Source organism: Jatropha curcas, chromosome 11, assembly GCF_041381405.1.
Source record: "Jatropha curcas cultivar XTBG-Jc1 chromosome 11, XTBG_Jcur_1.0, whole genome shotgun sequence".
NCBI lineage: Eukaryota > Viridiplantae > Streptophyta > Magnoliopsida > Malpighiales > Euphorbiaceae > Jatropha > Jatropha curcas.
The window spans coordinates 24,703,741-24,726,200 of record NC_143161.1 but is presented as its reverse complement, the minus strand read 5'-3'; the positions used below and the strand labels follow the sequence as shown (position 1 = coordinate 24,726,200).

Genomic DNA, 22,460 nt, shown 5'->3' with positions numbered 1-22,460 from the left:
ACCCAAACACAAGCAACCAAAATTGACGGCAATATTATCTAGTCATGGTTTGTAAGGGCAAGAGAGAGTGAGAATGGACAAAAAGTAAGAAAGAAAGCATAGAGAGGAATCGAGAATAGTTAGTTGGAGGCAAGAGATTGATGTTTTTAAAATCTTAATCTTTAATATGTCATACCTCATCCATGTGCTATTCCGGTCACTAGATTCCATTCTTTTTTTTTTTTTCTACTAAAACAAAGTTGGATAATTTAATTTTAAATTACAAATTGAAATTTAGGCACGATAAAGTAAAATTAACCCATATACAATCACAAATATTAAAAAAGCAACAGATTTACAACTATATCAAAAACCCAACATTTACATCGCCCATTTCTTTTTCTTTTCTCTTGGCTCTTATTAAAAATTCTTTTTTTTTTTTTTTTTTTTTTTTTTGAACTACATTGAAAATTCGACTGAGATGCATTTAAATTTATTGGCCATTGTACCAGCAATGAAGTGCTGGAGGTTTAGATCATACCAGCCGCTGCCCCCATGCTCACATCTGCATCTAAATCTAATTTTCAGCAGGCTGCGGAATGTTTCCACTGGACATAGATGAAATGCCTTGTTCAATGCACTGCATAATGAAAGCAAAGGAGAGTGCTTATAAAAATAGAAATCGCATAAGATGAAACAAAATGAAAATCCGCCTTTGCTATGATAGCAAACATGTTTAGAGGCATTCGAATGACATATTTATTTAATCTTCGTAAATATTTAAAATAAAAGAAAAATGCTTCCTAAGATGAGAAAGTCAGTGAGTTAACCCACTTTTTGGCAGATAGTTCAGCCCTAGTAGATGATGTTTTGAAAACAAAAAGAAAGAATTAAATTGACTAAAGATGCACTTGACAATCGCATGAAGTCATACTTGGGAAAAATATTTTAAAATTTTAGTAGATGACAGAGGAGAGATAAAAGAGAAAGAACAATATTTTAGAGAAAGATTACCTGCAATATATGTCCATGCAGCCAATCAAGCGTTTGAGTGAATGTTGTTGCTGATATATTGGCAACAGTCAGACCCTGTTCCAAGATAACAAGATGATTGTACAAGTGGAATAAATAAAATGTTAAACTAATTAAATAATTGCACAAGGGAAAAATCAAAAAAGTACCTTTACTTCTTTCAAACAACTAATTAAAGAGTTAGCAAATTTGGATCACACTGCACTGCCATGATACAAGTACTACTAGCTACAATTATAATATTTGGATGTAGGGATAACATGCACTAAGAAAGGCAGCAAATACAACTGTATAATTCATTGTGATTGAACTTATGAGCCTTCTTTACAACACAGCTTATTTTGACCCAATTTAGGTAATCATGGATTTGAACTGTACATCGTCAACTGGGAAAGCCAACAATATATCCATGTAACAAATGCATAAGCCTTAAATTTATATCATCCATTTCAAATGCTAGGAGCCAAAATCAAAGGCTTATGTTAGCAAGCAAACATGCTAAGCATGACTTTTATTTCTTTCTGAACCATTTTCTTTTCTTTCACTAATTTTAGTATGTGTGCAATGTTTCAAAAATGATATTGTTAAAGAAAGTTCATAAGGTGGTTTTGCAAAATATTGCAACTGATTCTTCAATTTTTAAGCCATAAATTAGCAAGATTTTGAATTTATAATCCATTCAATATAATCACTGTATAAAACAAACCTGATAAAACTAGTTCTGTGTTCATTGAAGTCCCTTGTTATAAACATATATTCTTCAGCTAAATGAATATCCGTTGGAGGTTTGGAATTTATCATTGTAAATTGGCTAAAGAAGGGGGATGTAATTTTGATTTCATGTTATTTAGTAGGAGAATCGAACATTAATAAGCAAACCTGTGACTTGAAAGAGCAAAGATAGTTCCGAATGGTTTTGAGATTGGTAATTATTCTATCTTTATCCTGAAAGGAAAAATAACAGATAATCAACAGCAAATTATTTATAAGAAATAGAACAAGATAAGATTTATGTATCAGAGTTTTCATTAGCAAACAATCAAGTCATGGATGTAGTGGGAAATAATAAAATCAAGAAGGGAATTTTGTGCCTAATGCAGCAAATGCAGCACACATGCACAGTCTATTGCCTTCTTTCAATTCTTGTACTTCTTTTAATTCTTCACTTCCTTTCTTTTAGCAATTACTATTTAACAGTTCATTAACCATACAGACTGATGAAAACATTAGAAAAGAGTGAAGTAATGCTCAACTTCACATAAACAAATTACAATAAAATCTTAGTAGTCTTCCATACCTGGACTGCCACTGGGCTTTTATCACTGTATGTATGAGTCACAATCCACTCTTCAAGTAATGCCTGCACATGAAAGGAAAAGATTGAGAAAAAAACAGATTAATATGAAAATTTCAACACATGAATAATGAGGGGCAACATAATTCTGATAAAGGAATTACTACCTTGCATTTGCATCAACACTGTCACAGGATCTCAAGAAATTTTAGACTGACGAGAATAGAAGTACAAACCTTATGATCGAATTTGGCCATCTTCAGAACTATGGGTATAATTATTGGTTCAGGACCCAAATTTTCTTTCCTAATAGAAGCGTCCCTCTCTGTCTCAGTATCTCTAACAGTTTTACCTGCATGACCCAGATAGCAGTTATAAGAACTGTCAAAAAAGTTGCACCCTGTGTTTTCACTCAACATTGGTATGACAGACACCTGTACTCAGAAAAGACTGAAAGAATTGTTGACTTATTGCCAAAACCAGGGGCAACAGTAAACTTTATTATAAAAACCTACCTCCTGCAGTTTTAACATATTCCTGAGAAACTGGATCCTTATTCCACTGGTCACCACATTTCCCTTCTTCCAAATTCACATTCCCAGGAGTAGATTTTCTATTTTCAGTGTGGCTTTCACCAGCATTAGTAGGATTATCTTCCATCTTTGTTGCGGGATCATCATCTGTGGAGGATACAGGACTTGATTCCTTACTTTTTTCTGGTATATTAGCTGATGACTTATGTTCTTCATCCATTAAATAAATGTTTGGGTCCAAATGTAAACCCTGCCATTATTGTTTGAAATAACTAGATGATTCAAATGTGTTGCGGAAACAATAACATGCTCGTCATGTTCTTACCAAGAATAGTATAAAGACAATCAAGTATAATAGACAACATATTATTCCAATGCTCGTAACATGCCAAAAGCAGATGCAGTGACATTGTGCATATAGACAATACCAAACATATGATTAACTATTCTTGGTTTGATATGCAATATGGTGATTCTTTTTGGTTGTAATAAAATATTTCTTGAAATACCATGTTTATGTTAGCATTATCAAGTGTCTTTTAATAAGTATTGCAGCTTTTGGGTATAATAACACAATTGCACCAGATTCTAACAGAAAATTCCCTTCTTACATCTTCCAACCATTTGTAGCATACTAAACCCCTAACAGTTTCGGAATTTTTCGGCATAAGATCATTAATTTGTCATTGAACAATTACTAGATATGCTAAGTTTCAGAATGTGAAAATTTTAAAGTAATATCACAATGACTTCTCAAATTGTCGTCCAAGCTCATCTATTTGCACCCTGTACTATGACAGAAAATGCCATGAAAGGGCCTGATGCATGTGTCTGTACTTCCTATTCCACATCATGCATATCATCAATATGATCCAGACATAAAATGAATAAACACCTCTTTCTCTCTCTCATGCATATCTGCAAGCAAGTGGAAAGATGTTAGGTACAGCATACAATTTACTGTATACTTTAACAGAAAAATCAGTCACACCTCTATTATGACTGGCTTTCCATCTTTCATTGCTTTCTTCAAATCACCAGCCAAACCTATGTAGCAAACATTACATTAACATGTCAAACATCAATAACTTGCAAAGCACGCTAATAACAATGACTATTACAAGCTGAAAAAAATCTGACATGCTGTGAGATAATCATATCTGTAGGGAGCATACAATGTTTGAAACGAAAATAAAATAAAATAAGAAATAAATATCTGCAAATGAGAAGGCAAATTTCAAAGCTATAATAATAACCCAGCAGACTCACCTTTACGAACAATTCTGCATTCTCTAAAAAATTCACTAATTAGCTCCTCAGAAGAGCTGAAATCTCGTGCCCAAACAGGAGTAGAGGTCAATGGTGCACTATAAGAAATAAGAAGAAAATAAACATTACAATGCAATCCTTCCAAACAAAAAGCTAAGCCTTACCTAATGTGAATAATCATTTTAAGAATAGGATATGCATCACAACATTTCAGAGATATTGGTAATAAGCAACAAAATGATTACTAAAGACAGTACTATAGTGTCAGCTAATATAGTCCTTTGTATTTCTTTAGTCATGGTTCTTTTTTATGAACAGAATCCTTTGTTAAAAAAACATCTCCATTGATTCATTTCTTCGGTCACTATTTTGACATTGAACTTGTACTCTAAGTGCTTCAGACAGTTAGCTTCTGGTACTGGACATAAAAATCCATAGAATTAGCTAAAAGAAAGACAATTGTTGGTCCATGACATACTCAGTTGATGTCCGTAGCAATTCATACACCATATCTGTCTGTAACAATAGAAAACTGTGTCAAAGGCATCAATGTGCAACCCCAAATGGATTAGTCAATCAAACATTGTAAGTTATTCAGGTCAAGGTGTAAGGATTACCTGTAAGACATTAGGCAAATTCAGCCTTTGTGCAAGTTGGGCAGCAATGGTAGATTTCCCAACACAAGCAGTTCCGCAAACAAGAATTACCAAAGGCACTCTCTGATGGTGAAATCTAAAAGGAGATGATGAGGGAAACAAATTACTTTTCAAAAATCGAATGAGCAACAGCAATTTTAATATTAACTTTTCTAGAAAAATCACAATAAGGAATGAGCTACTTCTGAGCAGCCAATTATCAACAAACTAACAAACTGATAACCCAGATGAATGCGCCAGCTGCTTCTATGGAAAACAAAAAAAAACAAAAAACAAAAAATCTGAGAAAGAAATGTTCTTCCAAAAAGCTTGTTCACCTTGTCATCATCTTGTAACGTCTAATGTACTCTTCTCCATATCCCTGTCGCTCCATATGCTGCTTCACATAGAATCTTATAAAAAGTATTTATGAAAAAAATCCAATTTTCTGAAAGGTACATTTTGTGATATAGTGGAACCATAACAACTATAACCAGAAAATGGAAAATAACTCAAATTCTTCCCATAACAACTATAACTTTGATATAACCAATTGAGAATTTTGATATTCAGGAATAAAAGGAAACAGTAATACCTTAAATAGGTTAGCTTCAAGATCAGACTGAGAGCTGCAAAAGTAATATGAGAAATTAATTGTTATCTGATAATCCTAAATAAATAAACAAAATTATTCTTAAAATAAATCAAGAAAAATGCCATACACATCTAGAAGGCTGTTATCTATAAGTAGCTTCTTGAGTTCAAGAGCAATTCTAATAGCTGCATGATTTGGTATCTGAAATCATTCAAGTCATAATTCTCAAAGGAAAAGAAAAATAACAAAAATAACAATTATTAGGAGAACTGTGATTGAGACCTTAGTGACAGTTAACATTCTGCTCAGCAAAAATCTGGAGAAAACGTAATAATGATCAGCGTGATCGCCAAGCCACACCTTTACCTGAAAATTAAAATATTAATTAACAGATTATACAGAATCAGTTTCTGTTTGGTTCCCGGCAAATGTAAATGTAAAAGAGTAACCTTGACATAGTCGTATTTAGAGGAAGCATTGCGGGAAGCGAAATTATCCGCAGGGAAAGAAGGATTGTTGGAGTGATCAGAATCTTCTTTAGCGGTGTCAGAGTTATGAGTTAGAGCTGTAAGGGTTGAAGTTGATGCTGCCATTTCAATTCTTCCCTCTTTTCTCTTTTTTTTGTTGATTGTTTATATAAAGATTTCTGTTTTCTTTTTTTATTATGTTAAATAAGATAGTGCTTAGAGTTTCAGATTCTTCTCAGGACAGTTAAAAAAATATTATTATTATATTTTAAATAATATAAAAGGTCAAAATTATTTATTAAATTAACAATTCATATATGGCGTGAAATTTAAGTTGTTTGTCTTACGACACTATTAAATTTACGGAGACATATCACGACCATATATTTTCACATCATTTGATCAAAATGAAATAATTTGCACTTTTACACATTATTTGGTGAGGTATATAATTATTACTTAAATGTAAAAATATAGTATTATAATAAATCCCTCACAAACTCAAAAGCGATACAAAGTAAATGCATAACTTCAGAGAGACAAGTGTCATTTGGTCATGTATCAATCCATTTTATTCTAACAATTATCTGTTTTTTCTTTTTTTACTTGTCTAAATCATATTACTATTTTTTAAAATAAAAATATTTTAGATTTTTTTTATTCTTTTCGATTCGATTTAATGTGCATCGCTATCAATAAATATATTATTATTATTATTTATTGATAACATTTAAATAAATTTTTTTTTTTTATACTTACATGCAGGTGTTTAGACTCATGTCCGTTCTAACGAGTCCATGATAAACCTAATTAATCTTTACTCAATCTTGGAAATCGAACTCATAACTTAAATTATGGTAATCAACCCTGGAAGAATAAAAATTATTATTGTCGCTGCCTATTTTTATAAATTTCACAACTTTAATAGCTTTTATTTCTGCATCAAAAGATTATATTTTTATTAGTTTTAATACTAATTCGATATAAGTTATTTAATGTTAATAGAATAAAATTAATTCTTTAATACTAGTGTAAATATATTTTAAAAATTAAGTACAAATTATGTTTTAGTTATATTAACTATATTCTTTTAATATGAGTGAAAAATAAATTATAATTATTTTATGGAACAATTTTTTTTAAATAGCAATTAATCATTGGTTTATTCAATTACTAGGTACATATATAGCAATAGATAAGTATTTCTTTAAAATAATATTATGGGTCTAGGAATAAGAAAAAAAAGCCAAAATACATAAATTTACTTACCAAATCTGTTGCTTTACTTTAATCTTATGGCCTCTTTAACATTTAAGTAGATGATTGTGTCTTTAAAATTATAAATTTTGATCACATTATACACCTTTCTTTATTGACAACTATAGTTTATAGAGTATTTGATTTTTCATATAAAAAATTATAATTTAATGTCTGGTTAAAACAATTTTTGAAATAACAGTTTTTATACTTTTCAGCCATATAATGGACATTTAACTTTTCTAACTTTGTAAGTTGAAATATAAAATAATTTTATAAATTTAAGTATCTAATAAGTTTAATTTTATAAAATGAAGTTTAAATGAGACAAAGTAAAAGTTGAGAATACCTTAGAGTTAAATTAACAAAGTTCTAGGAAAAATTTATGGACTCCCTAATAGAAAAAGAAGGAAGAAGTTATCTATTCTTGGTGCATAGGACTAGGAATAGAAGTGAGGCAAGTACTCTTAAATTTTGAACTATCTGTACCTAAATCCATTTAGAATTTCACTATCTATGCTCATCCCGAATATGTTCAAATACCCATTTAAATACTTATATCTGAATTCATTTAAAAATTTACTGTATGTACCCGTCTCAAACCCGTTTAAAATACTCTTTAGATGGGTAGGTTATTCGCGAATTCTAAAATATCTAAATCGGATTTTATTTAAAATATATCTTTTATTAATAAATATGTAGGATACCCGATGGTCTCGTAACCAAATTCCATTTAATATAGAGATAATGGGTAGTAGGTAACTAAAGATTTATATTTATATTCTACTCATATCTGATAGACATAATAATTCCATTATGTATACTCATCTCAAACTCATTTATAATTATTTATACATTTATTAAATGGATTGAAGCTAACCGGCTAACCTAAAATATTTGTCTCGCTTCTATCTTCTATCCCTACGTGAAACCATCTCTTTACCAAACCAATCAAATAATGATAATTGGGTGTGCAATAATATTATATTTTTCACTAGAAAGAAAGGGAAAAAAATAGGAAAAAAAGTAATACATTTTTAAATGGTAAATAATTAGTAGCTTGATTTATGGGTGAATATATTGGCATGGGCAAGTATTATCCAAAAAATAAATAAAAATAATATGACATGACTTATTTATTCCTATTTTATACATTAATACTAAAAAATCAACCGAACAAAAATATTTTTAATAAACGAGAGTGTAAATTTCACTTAGAAAAGGATACAAATTTTTTTACCACAAATAATTAGGTTTAGAGGCAAGTCTTATTTCAAAAAGATTAGGTGAAAGCATATATAGCTCTTTATTTTTTATGAAAAATCTTGTCATATCTAAATTTTTATTTTGATTTATTGAACACTTAAACTTACAAAATTGTATATATTAAATATTTAAATTTGGAAAATCATTATATTGGATGCTTTAAATCAACCCCCCGCGCGCGCGCGCGCACACACACACACACACACACATATATATATATATATATAAGCTGAAACAAAGAAAAAGTTTCAAGGCTCATTGAGTTTTCATGCCCTTGAGTTGTTCTAGCAAATTTAAGCATATATATTGACTTTGTACCTTCATTTTTTGTAAATAAATCAACTCGAAAAGTTGCTAAATGTACCTTCTGTTCTCAGGCTCGTTGAGTTTCGAGCCGAGCTTCGAGCTTGGCAGGTTCGAGTTCGGCTCATTTACACCTCTAGCTTTCAATATTTGAAAATATCAAGATAGTGATAGACAAAATACAGAAATCCATTTAATGAGGCTATGTTTTTAATGTAATTATTTTATCCCTCTCTCTCCACTTTAATTAAAAATGCATGAAAAATCAATTTATGAATGCAATTTTAGTTCTCTGCATCATTCTTATAATTCTCTTCAAATGACAGCTCACAACTTAGAAGACATTTATGATATCCCGACCCGACAAAGCGATCCTAAAAGGGCGGGTAAAGCAAAGCTTTTAGCTAGCTTCTAGAATGGCAGGTTAGCTATGGGTAATGGAATGCAAGACACAGGAATGAATCGAATTATATACCAAAAAGAGAGAAACTAATCATCAGAAGCGCCTTTTGGTGGAATGGCTTGAAGAGTTGGAAGAATTCCAGAGTAAAGTGTGCTTGCTTAACAAAAATCATAAAATGGTAACCTCCTAGAAAGTTTTCTATTTCACCTGCAAGACAAAATCGTGCAGATCTTTCCAATCTAGTATAGGATGGAATTGGTTTCATCTAAAGTAGACAATTTCTCGGGTGGTTGGAGTCGGGCGTGACAATTGGTATCAGAGCCGGACTCCCTCCAGTAGAAGTATAGTTCGAGGACGAACCACGCGGAAGCTGATGAGCCTGTAACATCCAGACTCGGCAAAGCGATCCTAAGAGGGTGGATAGAGCAAAGCTCCCGGCTAGTTTCTAGGATGGCATGCCAACTATGAGTAGTGGAATGCGGGACACATAAATGAATCGAATTATATACTAAAAAGAAGGAAACTAATCATCAGAGGTACCTTTTGGTGGTATGGCTTGGAGAGTTGAAAGAACTCCAAGGTTAAGCGTGCTCGCTTAACGAAAATCTTAGGATGGGTGATCTCCTAGGAAGTTTCCTATTTCACCTGCGGGACAAAACCGTGCGGATCTTATCAATCCAATATGGGATGTAATTGCCTTAATCTAAAGCGGACAATTCCTTTAGTGGTTGGAGTCGGACGTGACAACATTGCCCATTCCAAACCGTAAATCAATGATTTTTAGTTTTAACTCACATTCAGAAATTGAAAATCATACCTCTCCAAACTCATACCTACCCAAAATTCGCCTCCCCAACTTGAATACACCAGTCCGTTGAGTGCTCATTTTGTTGTAGAATGTATTTTAGTTTAGTTTGGAATGCTTTAAATACCCACGTTTTGTTATATTAAAATTGTATTTTTGTGTGTTTATTTTCCGTTTATCAATTGTAATAACAATGTTTCTCCGTTATTTTTTGTTTTTAAAATTATCACATTTTGCAGGAAATATTTTTATATTCTCTTCGGTTTTTCAAACAATGAGGCCTAAAAAAGAAAATAATAAATATATGCGTGTAAAAAAAGATTAAGTTTGATTGTGTATGTATTGAACTTAACTACAAACATGTATAACGAGTGCTCATTCAAAAAGTTGGTGCACACCTTTTACTCATCTATGTAAATCCAGAAAATACAAAATCCGTGCAACTTAATATAAAGTGCATATACACTAAAGAAGATTGAAATAAATACATAATAAACGTCCGTAGATGCAATGTATGTTCTCTACAAGATTTGCTTTAATCATGTCTTATCTCATATTTTTGAATCTTCAACTGTTAGTTTTGAGTTTTGGTTATTAATTGACTTTATTGGAATAAGAGAGCTTGACATAATTGACTTTAAATGAATAATGGTGTAATAAATGCAATGTTGAGGGTAAATTTGGAAAAAATTTTCTTTCCTCAAATCCCGTGCAAATCAACTTTTGTCTAAATAAATGAAACGGAAGAAATAATTTTTTAAATCCAATTTAATCTAATCATCTAACCAAATCCAACTGAAACTTGAAAATCTAGCTATATGTATTTTAATTGTACACGTTGTTATATTTAACTCTCTACCATCATAATTCACAAGTTCATTATTTGTCATCTATCCTATTAATTTGGAATAGCTCTTCCTTCTCATACATAATCAACGAATTGTTTGCCCATAGCCCATACCTAAATTGCCAAAGATTCAACTCATATATACTCGTAGATGTGCTGGAAATTTTCTGGGATATTGGTCCATATATTAAACTAATAGTTATTCTACACTTCACACATGTTTTTTAAATAAATATTATTATGAATTATGTTATCATTTTCAAAAATTTTTTGATTTGTGAATTAAAAATAGTTAAAATATTTTAAATAAAGTTTTAATTAACAATAATATTTAATACTGAGTATTTGAATGTTCGGAAACCAAATTATTTGAGATTTTTAAAAAAGTTTTGAATTTTTAGAGATCAAAATATGTTTTGTATGTTTTTTTTTTTTTTGGAGAGCTTGTGAATTTAAATTTAAATTTTAAATATAAAATTAAAAAAATAAGCATTTATATGTCAAATATTGGAATAGAATCAAAAACATTTATAACCAATTGCAAAAACATAATAGAAATCTTTCTCAATGTCATTACATCACTGTAAATCCTTTGTCATTATTACCTAAATAACAATTCCTCCATAAAAGTAGTCATGGTAGGAGGGGATCAAAATACGTGCATAAAAGTTTTTGATATAATTTCAATTAGATGAAAGTTGCACTACTAAATTTAAATCAGTAAACATTAGGAAAAAAAAATAAAAAAGGAAGAATAAATAAAACGAAAAGCTTGAATGCAAATATTTTTTTTAAAAAAATTTAAATTTAATAAATTCAAAAGTTATGTTTCTAGCACGATTAGGTTGGATGATTAGATAAAATTTTGTTATTATATGTTAAATATTAAATTGAAAAAAATTAATTAAGTTGGCAAATCAAAATATAAAAAGTAAGGAAAAAGGTAATAACATTTATCTTTATATTAATTCAATCTTTTTTAAATGAAAAGTATATTCCATATATATATATATATATATATATATATATGGAATGCATAAATTTATTTGCAAGTTCATTCATGTGTTGGGATGAAAAAAGGAATTTAATAGGGTGTGGTATAGCATGGAGCTCAAGTGTAGCATCACCTCGTTCTTTCACTTATTTCTCCTTTTTTTTTTTTTTTTTTTTTTTTCCTTCCTTGCGTTTCAAGAGGTTTTATGTATGTTCTCTTTTTTTTCTTTATAGAATTCTAATCGGCAATTCCATAGTTCTTGAAAAATGAACATGTATTTGATTTTATTAATTATGATTATAAATATCAGAATGCATAATTAATAATTAATTTTTTATTTAATATTTTTGGTGTAGGGAGAATGAAACTTGCAGATTCAAAAATTTATGAAATAGATTATAGAGGACTAGAAACTCACTCATTGGTTATGCCTCCTCATGCTAATTCTCATAGCAGGGCCTGTTCATTAATGGAGCTAAATAATCATCAAATGGTGGAGAAAGCAATAGAGAAAGTGTACAAACTTTTTATTTTTGATTATTGAATTTATTCATTCGGAAGTAGGTTCGCTTAACGGTTGTGGGCCTATTAATCCGGAAAGAAAGGGAAGAGAGACAAAAATATGAGGGGAAAAGAACTGGGAGAAGTTAGAAAAATTGAGAGTTTAAAAAAAAAAAAAGAAAAAGAAAGAGGATGGAGAGAAGAGAAAGAAAGAGGTAAGAGATAGAGTAAATGCTAGTGCGTTCAAGCTTGCATATCTTGGATTTCATGTCGTTTACAACTGTGTCACCCCTATTTATAGGAGTTTGAGGAGTGCACCTCAATAAAGTTAATATTTTAGAATATATATATATATATAATCCTACATCAGCTATATGATTTTTGCAATTTCTATAATGGATAATTATATTTTTAGACTCTGAACTTTTACCTTTTTCTATTTTGATATCTCAATGGAAAATAACAACGATTAAATATTTTAATTATAAAATTTTACAATTTGGTATCTCCGGCAAATTGAAAAAAATAATTCTGCACATATGGGGCCCAATTTTTATCACATAACATCTTACTTGGCGAGAAGGAGCTGGAATATTTGCCAAGTAAGCCTTGGTGAAATGGAACATTTCACTTTTATGAATATAATTCAATGATATCTTTTTTTTTTTTTTTTTGTAAGGCTCTGTAATTTATGCTAATTAATTTAATATTATCTTTCATCTAATAATTTAAAGAATTCAAGAAATCATTTTTATGTTAAATAATTAATTTAAAAAGAATAAAAAATTCTTATGTTGGGATGAAATATGACTTGTCAAAACATTTCCTTTTGAAATATATCTCAATAGCAAAACATTTCCCACCATCAAATTACCCTTCTTTCCATTGTACAAAAACTGACCAGTATACATTTTTTCAACAGCAACGAAGAGCTCCTTCTAGTGCTTGTAGCGAAATGAATGGCGAAAAGTGACGCTGGCGAGTGGCGTGTCGCAACCAAGGTCATGAATAATCTCAGTAATGACTTTCTTTAGGTAACCATTTAGCTCTCCAATAATTGAGAGAGCGTAATCGAACAGGGCCTTCCCGGTGTTGGGCGTAGGACTTGAAGATGGAGCCTGTTCCCTTACGCATCTCGGTCTTTAGCATTTGGAAGCAATGCGACAATAGAGAAGTTGGATTTTTTGGTTGTAGGAATTTTTATAGCGAGGGTTTTCGTAGGAGTAGAGTTAAGAGAAGAAAAAAAAAGAAAGTTGTTGTTAGAAAGCATTAAATGGAGGTCATAATGGTGATTCCCAATAATTCTAGTCATTAAGGCTTATCTGACATGAACTTCAATTCTTTCTCACCAAATAAGCTGTTATGTAATAAAAACCGACTCCCATATATGTAGAATTATTTTTCGATTTATCACGCGATCCGAAAATATCAAATTGTAAAATTTTACAAATTAAAGCGCTCAATCGTTTTGAATTTTTTTTTTGAGATATCAAAATAAAAAAAAAAGAAAATGAAAGTGCAGATACGGAAGATATAATTATCGCATTTCTATATATTATGTACAATTTGTAAACGATCTATAAGTATGGGCTTTTAGACCCAAGTGGTCCTTTTTATTCATTATTTCCTTCTTGGGCCTTGTTTGTTTGCTTCTTTAAATGGACCAGCATAAACACATTGCCATGGTACATGTACAATTTGGTTGTCATGTGAAACAAATGACTGGATTTACCCATCATAAATTCTAACAATTTTGTCGATAAAAATGGGATCCTTAGCCAATTTGCTTGTGTCTCTATGCCTCAACAAAATAGGATAATTGAACATAAATATAGGCATCTTCTTGAAATTGCTTAGAGTTTTGAGATTTCAAATAGGTTTACCCGTTACATTTTGAAAAGAAATTTGTCTTGACAATGAAATACTTGATCAACTATGCTTTCACTTCCTTCAAAAAAAAAAGCTTTCACTTCCCTCTTTTTTGTAAAGAGCATGTACAAAATTTTATCTTTTGTTTTTTCCTAAAATAAATGAATAAATTTCGTGCGCAGGAAACTACTTGCTTTTCTGTTGTTTATCCTTATTGTCAAAAGGATTTAATGTCTAAAATTTGAAAATCTATCAAATCTTTGTCTACTATGATGTGTTCTATGAAACTATTTTTCCATTTTATGGTTAGGTACAGAAGTGGGACGAGTATTTAAAGGTATCCGTCATGCTCCAATCTATTTCTGAATGGAAATATGAATGGAATACAATATATACTCACGTGCTTTTAATAAATTCGACTTTAAATAATTTAAAATTTGCGTATACTCTACCTGTTTAAGGGAATATTTTAAATGGTTTTGAGATAGGTTTAGATATTAAAATTTTAAACGGATTCAAATACGGGTTAAACAGTTATTGGATATAAATATTAAAATTCTAACTAGATATGAATATGGATAACTCAAAATTCATGGATATCCACCCTGTTTCCACCCTATTCACGGCCAAATGCAAAGAATTATGTAAGCTCTAGAACCCTACACCTATTTCCTTACCCGTCATCAACCAAGAAATACAAATAGGTTAGTACTTACCAAAATACTATACAATCAATAGTTGCAAATATTGAAATTTACCTTTAAAAAAAACAAACTAAACAAAATGAACATTTAATTTTAGACCTTCTAAATTAGTATCGTGTGAATTATTGTTTTTAGTTAAAATAAAAAATAAAAGATGAAGTTAACTAAGTACAATCTGATTAGTTTTTTTATTAATATAAAGAGTAACAGATTTCGAATTTAAATCTCTTCGATCATGAGAATTTTCATTAATTTGATGAAGACTACCTCGATTGTATAGTTTTTCGTGCTATTTCGATTTATCATACATCTAAATAAACATATTAAAAAAACAAATAGTGAAGGAAAACAACAAAAAAGGAGAGGATTGTATCAGAACCTTGCAATGCGGCCCATTAACATAGCATCCCTGCAAGGCGAGATTCTCGCGGGGTTTAGATGGTATCATTATTCTCTTTTGTTTCATTATTATCATTAGGAGAGAATAAATTAATCTGTTAAGTGAACAAACGCAGCGGCGCATAATGATATGAGCTGAGTGAGATGAGAAAATGTTTGATACGTGTCAAAGAGAAAGAGAAAGTGAAGTTGACATGTCACTGTAAGGGAAAATGGTCAAAAGACAAATTGGTCAGTGTGATAGCCAATGAGAAGAGGAGAGAGAAAAATGAGGAACGAAGCAAATCATTTTGCAATCTATTGCTTTATGATTGACACCTCGCTGACAGAGGTGTCAGCGAGCAGCAGTATTGATGGGTGGCAGATTTGTCCTTTCACATCTTCTCCAGACGGAAAGCCGTGGCGTGCAGTGTAGGAAGCAGACTGCAAATAAGTCCAAATGCAAGTGCTGAGAGCAAGGCTTACTAAAAAAGGATTTAGTTCAAAAAAACTAACGACTCTTTCTTACTGTGATGCACGGACACAGAAACCGGAAAATAGGAAAATGCGGAGATGGAAATAGAAAATGAGATTTTAAAAATATAAGAAATAGAAATATGGAAAAATGCGGAAATAAAAATATAGAGATTTATTTATAAAATTTAAAAATATAGGAATAAATATAAAAATAATTTAAAAAGAATATATTATAATTTTAAAGGATAATCAACCACAGATAAAGTTTTCTAACTATAACTAAAAATAAATCATTATAAATTATATCTAAAAGAGAGAAAAAAAAGTTTATAAGTTTCATACTCAATAAAGAACAAAGAAAACAAAATATTCAAATGTCAAAATTAAAAAAGATAATGAAATTTTATTAAATTTGAAGTTTGAATATTGAAATTAAAAGAAGGATTATTCGTCCTTTTTCAAATAGGATTTGCAAACCATTTAAATTTGATTTTGATTTGAAATTTGATTTTTTTCTTTAATACAAGAAATGTTTCCAGAGAGAGGAAATGAGTGTCTGACTTGCAGTATTTATGGAAACGGACCCGATACGTTTCCGAGCTATTCCCAGATTTTTCTATTTCTGAAACGTGGAAATGTCAAGTCTCTCGCGTGTCTGTGCATCACAACTTTCTAACTTATTTTTTAAATTTTTTTTAATAAATAAGTCGATAATTAAAATTCCATTTATTTAACTTCATGAACTGCCCATGAGTAATTTTATAAACCTGTTTATACATACATATATATATATGAAAAAATTAAAATTAAATTTCACCAACTGAATATAGAAACATACTTGAAAATTTTTATATTTTTGCACATGTGACTTAAATATGAAATACTTATAAAAAAACATTGTTATCAGCATAATTTGAAGGATTTAATCATATTGACAAAGTATTTAATAATAAAATTGCATATTGTTCTATATTACTATTTTAAAGAGACATAAATAAAAACATTGCTTAAAAATATTTTTATTTTTCATTTCAATTTTTTGCATAAATATGTTTACTTAAAATTTTTTTTTGCATAATAATAATTAAAATTTACACTTTCTTTATAAAACATACCAACGATATATATATTAACTTTTCAAAAAATATTTTAATTTTTAGAATAAATTTATAACTGATTTAATTTTTTAATTTAAACTTATTATGAAAATAAAATTAAATTTTGCTCGGTTTTTATAATTAAATTCATGAGCTTTATAAGAAGACCCAACTCATCAAATCTAACCTAATACATATTAAAATTTTAGTAACTTACATCATGTTTGGAACAAATGAATCATTAATATAGAATTCATTTATAAATGAAGTTCTCATGTTTGATATGTCATAATTTAAAATAAAAATGTCAATTGAATTCTACAAAATTATATTTGGAATAAATTCTTAAATGAAAATTCATGTGTCTTTACTTCTTATAATACTCTTGACATAATAATTAATAAAAATAAATAACAAACACCAATTTATTATATACAATAAAATAACTTGTTCTTTTTATTAATTAATTAATTATATAAGTATTAACATTTATCATAATAATTATTTTAATTGTTAAAAATCTTATTGATTTAAGTAATTAAAAGGGTTATTACTATTTTCAATTGCATTTGGAAACAACTGTTGATAGTCAGTTTTTATTGTTTCGCAATAATATTATTATAAGATTTAAAAAAAAACTAATATTATTAATAGTTTGAAATTTTCAAAAAAAATAAAAAGGAAAAAAGTAAATAATTATTATCAGATTTCCAAAAAAAGGAAAAAAAAATGAATTTTTCAAAAAAAGAAAAAAAAAGTTAGTTATTAACAGATTAAAAAAAAAAACATTAATAGGAATTCCAAAACAAAAGGAAAAAAAAAAAGTAAAAATATAAAGTTAGTTATTACCAGATTTAAAAAAAAAAGTTAATAGGAATTTGAAAAAAAAACTAAAAGGATAAAAAAAGTAAACCATATAAAGTTAGTTATTACCAAATTTCAAAAAACAAAAAAAAGTTAGTAGGAATTAAAAAAAAAAATAAACAAAGGGAAAAAAAGAGTAAAAATAATAAAATTTATAGTGGAGGGTAATTTTATCAATTAAAATTTCAACTGTTGAATTTTGTGAAATTCATTTGGAATTTCATAGAATTCCATTGGAACAATTCAAATCTATATTTTTTTTGTTCATTCCAAACAGAAAATTTTGGATTTCCAAATGAATTTTATAAAATTTTGTGAAAAATTCATTTATTTTAAACATGTTATTATTTAATTTTTTAATTTAAATTTATCATGAAAAATTCTATATAAATTTTACTCGTATTTTTTAATTGGATTCATGAGCTTTATATGAAGACTCAACCCATCAAATCTAAGCTAATAAAAACTCTAGAAGTACAATTTGAATACTAACCGTGGACATTGATTAAGACCATTGCCTTTTCTTTTTCTGATCATTTCAAGGGCAGTCCAGTCCTTATTTGCCTGGCATTCAGGACAGGTTATGTTTTAGCATGCATCAAAAAAAATTTTTATTCCTCTTATTTTATTTATTTATTTATTTTTACATTGTCGTACCAGGGGTGAGTATTCGGCCAATTCGGTTAATTTGACTAAATTTTTTAACCGAATTTTTTTTTATTTAACCGAACTTAACCAAAATAATTGGTTAATTGAATCATTTAACCAAACTAATTTTGATTATTAATGTCACGACCCATTTCCGTGGGCCGGACTGGCACTAGGACCTGAATAGGCTTAAGGCCCCCGAAGCCCGTAGTAAGCCTAAATTATTTAAAACTCATATGCTATTCATAATTGTGGATTCAGGCCCAATAATTTATTTCACAAATATATCCAAATAATAAATGTCTATACTTTATTTATTCATTTACAACTCAGTTGAAATACAATTGCGGAACTCTACTCCATAATTCACTATTCTTTGCATTTACATATTTAATACAATGATTATTACTCCTATCGATCCATATCTCGTTCAATCAATTAGTCTCTACGATTCTTCTTTCCATCTATTACCTGGGGAGGGTTGGAGGGGGGTGAGTATTAAACTCAGTGAGTAGAATTAGATAACCCTCTCACCCCACACAATCATACAAATGCTAAAATAATTTTATGTGGTCACCCGTTAAATTATGTGATCATGCAGTTTGGCACACAAATGGCAATACAACAGCAATCACAAATATTATCACCTTCATATAATCACATCACGTGGAAATTAGTCAGTGGAGTCACCGAAACCCGATGAGCCGTCCTCCCACATGGCCCATCCTCTCACATGTGCACCAGGGAGCCAATCCCCCATTCTGGCCGACCGGTTTAATCCTCACACAACTAGTCCTCTCATTATTTTTCCAGTCTCTCTCTTTTTTTTTTTTTTTTATCAACAGGAGGCAACCCGGTCGTCTCCATCAAATCTAGATCATCAGGCGCTCACAACAGGAGGCCACCCTGCGGGCTGCGATCAAATCTAGATTATCAGGTGCCCCCAATAAAGAAGCCAACCTGTGATTTCAGTATAATCTCTTTATATATATATATATATATATATATATATATATATATATATATATATATATACCAACAGGAGGCAACCCGGTTGTCTCCATCAAATCTAGATCTTCAAGCGCTCACAACAGGAGGCCACCCTGCGGGCTGCAATCAGATCTAGATTATTAGGTGCGCCCTAAGAGACCAACCCGTGGTTTTCCATATCATACAGATCAGAACAGTAGGTGCACACGGGGGCGCCGATCTCCCATTTACCCGGCTAACAGAAATCAGAATCAGGATCCATATAACAGTAACAGTATCACAAACCCATGGTGACCCACTTCATCCCAATTCTACACAAACAAGGCACAACAATATCACATCACAGATAATCAACCAATTTTTAATATCAACAAATAGTGCAGCACGATATGGCAATTCAACAAAATAATGCATGATAACATTTAGTCGTGAATGCATGAATGCAGGCGGATGATACTAGTTATCTAACACTACTCACAGTTCTTTATTGTCCTCTAAAAGGACTGCCTTTCTGGCCACATGCTTCCAGCCTTTGTCCTCGCATTTTTGAATTTTTATAATCCTCTAAAATAAACAAGAAAATTCTAAATAAGAATTCTAATTCAGAAAATTATATTTCACATTCGTTTATTAGTTTTGGTTTCCAGTCATTTAATTCACTTTTTAAATTAAACTCTCTCTCTCTCTCTATATATATATATATATATGGTTTTCTAATTTATATATTTATTATAATTTATCAACTTTAAATAAAAGGTTAAGTAATATTTTATAATAATACTAATAAGAATACTAATATTAATAATAATAATATTATTAATAAGAATAATATGATTGATAATATAATATTACTAACGATAATAATTTTATTCGTACTATCTATTAAAGTCCTAAAAATAATCTAATTTCTACCGAAATTTCGGCAGCATCTCCCCTAAAAATTGGACTATCCACCTGTTAAAATATCAACAATTTATCAAACCACACAGCCCATCCATCGGGCAAACAATCAAATCAAATTTCTCATCCTCCTTCAATCTCAACATCACCGCACAATCAAAATTATAATTTACAATAACATTATATCTAAACTACCTTAATCCACACTTAAATTCTATTAATATATCATTATCACGGTTCCTTAATTAAATCAACACTAATATTACAAATCAATTAACTACTCAATTAATAAATTAAATTAACTAAATTAATTAACTTCAAATAATAAAATTAATTTAATTAACTAATATTACTAAAATTAAATTAACTAACCAAGATTACTAAAATTAAATTAATTAACCACAATTAATAAAATAAATTCATACCCAAACAAAATATTATTGTCCGAGTTTGCTTGATCGGTGACGAAACCAAATCGACTGGCCTTCAACCAATCTCAATGGAACGAAATGAAAGAGCATTCACTGGATCGACCAAAACTGGCTGCAGCACTCACCGAAGTCGCGCGCAGGAGGAGCAGCGTCAAGCGGCGGCGACTAGCGATGGCAGAGAGAGCGAGAGAGGAGGCGCGATGGAGGTGGAGCTCGTGGTGGTGCTGCCCTTGCTCGATCTGTAACACCCCTTCCCGGTCCACCCGTAAACCCGAATGAATCGGACCGAGGCGCTACAAACTGGTTGACTGTATGGTCTGACATGCTGAAATCATAATGTATATTGAATATAATAGCATGCTGATACTGTATACAAAAATAATGTACTTTATATTTACAAAACATGATACTAGTTTACAAAATGAAATGGGCCCAACTGTGTGCCCTGTACATGCCATAAAAAGGATAAACAAAAATACACATCCGTATGAGTAGCTACCCTGAAGACTGAGTCTTCTACAGATGAACTGCAGCAGTTGCAAGCTGACTCTCTACTGTCCAATCTCAAAACCTGCGAGTTAAACAGGTAACTCGTTGAGCAAATAAAGCTCAGTGGATATCTCAACAGATAAAGAAACAAAGAAACACATACATGTGTAGAAAGAACCATGTAAACACATATGGCACATATAAGCACACACATCATGATACTTTCATGATACCTTGATTATCCTTTGTACCGTTTATAATACTGTATAATTCATGAAATGTAGATATCTGTATGGCTCCATAAGGTTATAGTGAAACCGAAGTGATAAGAAAAACTGTATGAAACTGGATGAATACTGTATGCTTGGCTGCTATGGCCCATATAATCATATCCACTCAACGGCCTGTAGCCGGAGTATCCAACTGTATGAGGTGCAGATCTGCTATCCTATGTCGCGACATAGCCTTATCTACATGGTTTCTACCTAACCTCAATGGAGCATAATGTTGGTATGTCAATAATATAACACAACATCACATGAATACTTCATAACTTCATAATTCATAATGTATATTTGATTTCACATCATTTGCATGCTTGCATGTTGTTTTGATACATGTTCTAATGTTGTATTTGATGTTAAAATGATTGGAGGAATATAAGTGAAGCAAAGGAATACAATTGCATTGAAAAAGAAGTCCAAAAATGCATGAAAACACAAGTCGCGAGCGCGCCTTGCAAGGTCGCGAGCGCGTAATGCACTAGATGAGAGACAGTGAGTTATCGGGCACAAGTCGCGACCGCGTACTTCAAAGTCGCGAGCGCGAGAAGTGCCAAATGAGAAACAGTGAGTTCCCAGGCCAAACTCGCGAGCGCGCGATGAAGGTCGCGAGCGCTTACAGGCCAAGGGCCAAGTACGCGAGCGCGCACTTCACAGTCGCGAGCGCGAGATGTGCTAAATGAGAGTCAGAGAGTTTCAGGTGAAAGTCGCGAGCGCGTAGTTCAAATTCGCGAGCGCGAGAAGGCAACGCGAACTCATCATGCAATTCGCGCGCGCTTCCAGCCTGCACTGTCTGTACTCTTTTGGTCATATCTCTCAATATACAACTCCAATTTGGATGATTCAAAAACCCATGTAAAGCTAACACATAGAGGAACAAATAACTCTTCTATGACACTTCCTAATTCCATCAATAAATGGGGTCAAAAGCAAGATGAAGTTACTGGTAAAATTTCCAGCAAAACCTGTTTCAACATAACTCACTCTTTACTTCATTTATTCAATACTTCCCCTGTTTTCCCCTGTTTTCTCACCATTACCAGTCCTCCCACTCAACATAAAGCAAGATTGTCTCAATAGCAACACACCACACAAATCTCATACAAAGAAAATGGAAATAACAAGAGATATCAAACCTTTACTCCAAAAGCT

General features: G+C 30.7%; 1 protein-coding gene and 1 long non-coding RNA gene across 2 annotated transcripts; both read right to left on the bottom strand.

The window, feature by feature from the left end:
* Positions 1 to 283: 283 nt before the first annotated feature.
* LOC105636435 (uncharacterized) lies at positions 284 to 5,978 on the bottom strand. The gene is made up of 15 exons (XM_012219710.4): positions 5,787 to 5,978; positions 5,620 to 5,703; positions 5,465 to 5,538; positions 5,338 to 5,371; positions 5,081 to 5,139; positions 4,725 to 4,839; positions 4,586 to 4,623; positions 4,108 to 4,205; positions 3,830 to 3,885; positions 2,821 to 3,088; positions 2,542 to 2,657; positions 2,309 to 2,371; positions 1,891 to 1,956; positions 994 to 1,068; positions 284 to 619 (listed from the first exon to the last, which is right to left on the bottom strand). The coding sequence occupies exons 1-15, from the start codon at positions 5,928 to 5,930 to the stop codon at positions 557 to 559; spliced, it is 1,353 nt and encodes a 450-aa protein (XP_012075100.1). The 5' UTR covers positions 5,931 to 5,978; the 3' UTR covers positions 284 to 556.
* Positions 5,979 to 18,454: 12,476 nt separating this feature from the next.
* LOC119371134 (uncharacterized) lies at positions 18,455 to 19,781 on the bottom strand. Its single transcript, XR_016318896.1, has 2 exons — positions 19,686 to 19,781; positions 18,455 to 18,688 (listed from the first exon to the last, which is right to left on the bottom strand). It is a non-coding gene; the product is annotated as an uncharacterized LOC119371134 (long non-coding RNA).
* Between the last annotated feature and the right edge of the window lie 2,679 nt (positions 19,782 to 22,460).

What these genes read in the sequence shown, in the direction of transcription:
- LOC105636435 (XM_012219710.4), bottom strand. Translation starts at nt 5,930, where the DNA reads ATGGCAGCATCAACTTCAACCCTTACAGCTCTAACTCATAACTCTGAC. An exon ending in TTGAAGCTAACCTATTTAAG is followed by an intron (nt 5,140 to 5,337) that starts GTATTACTGTTT and finishes TATGTGAAGCAG; the next exon opens with CATATGGAGCGACAGGGATA. An exon ending in ATGCAGAATTGTTCGTAAAG is followed by an intron (nt 3,886 to 4,107) that starts GTGAGTCTGCTG and finishes TTTGCTACATAG; the next exon opens with GTTTGGCTGGTGATTTGAAG.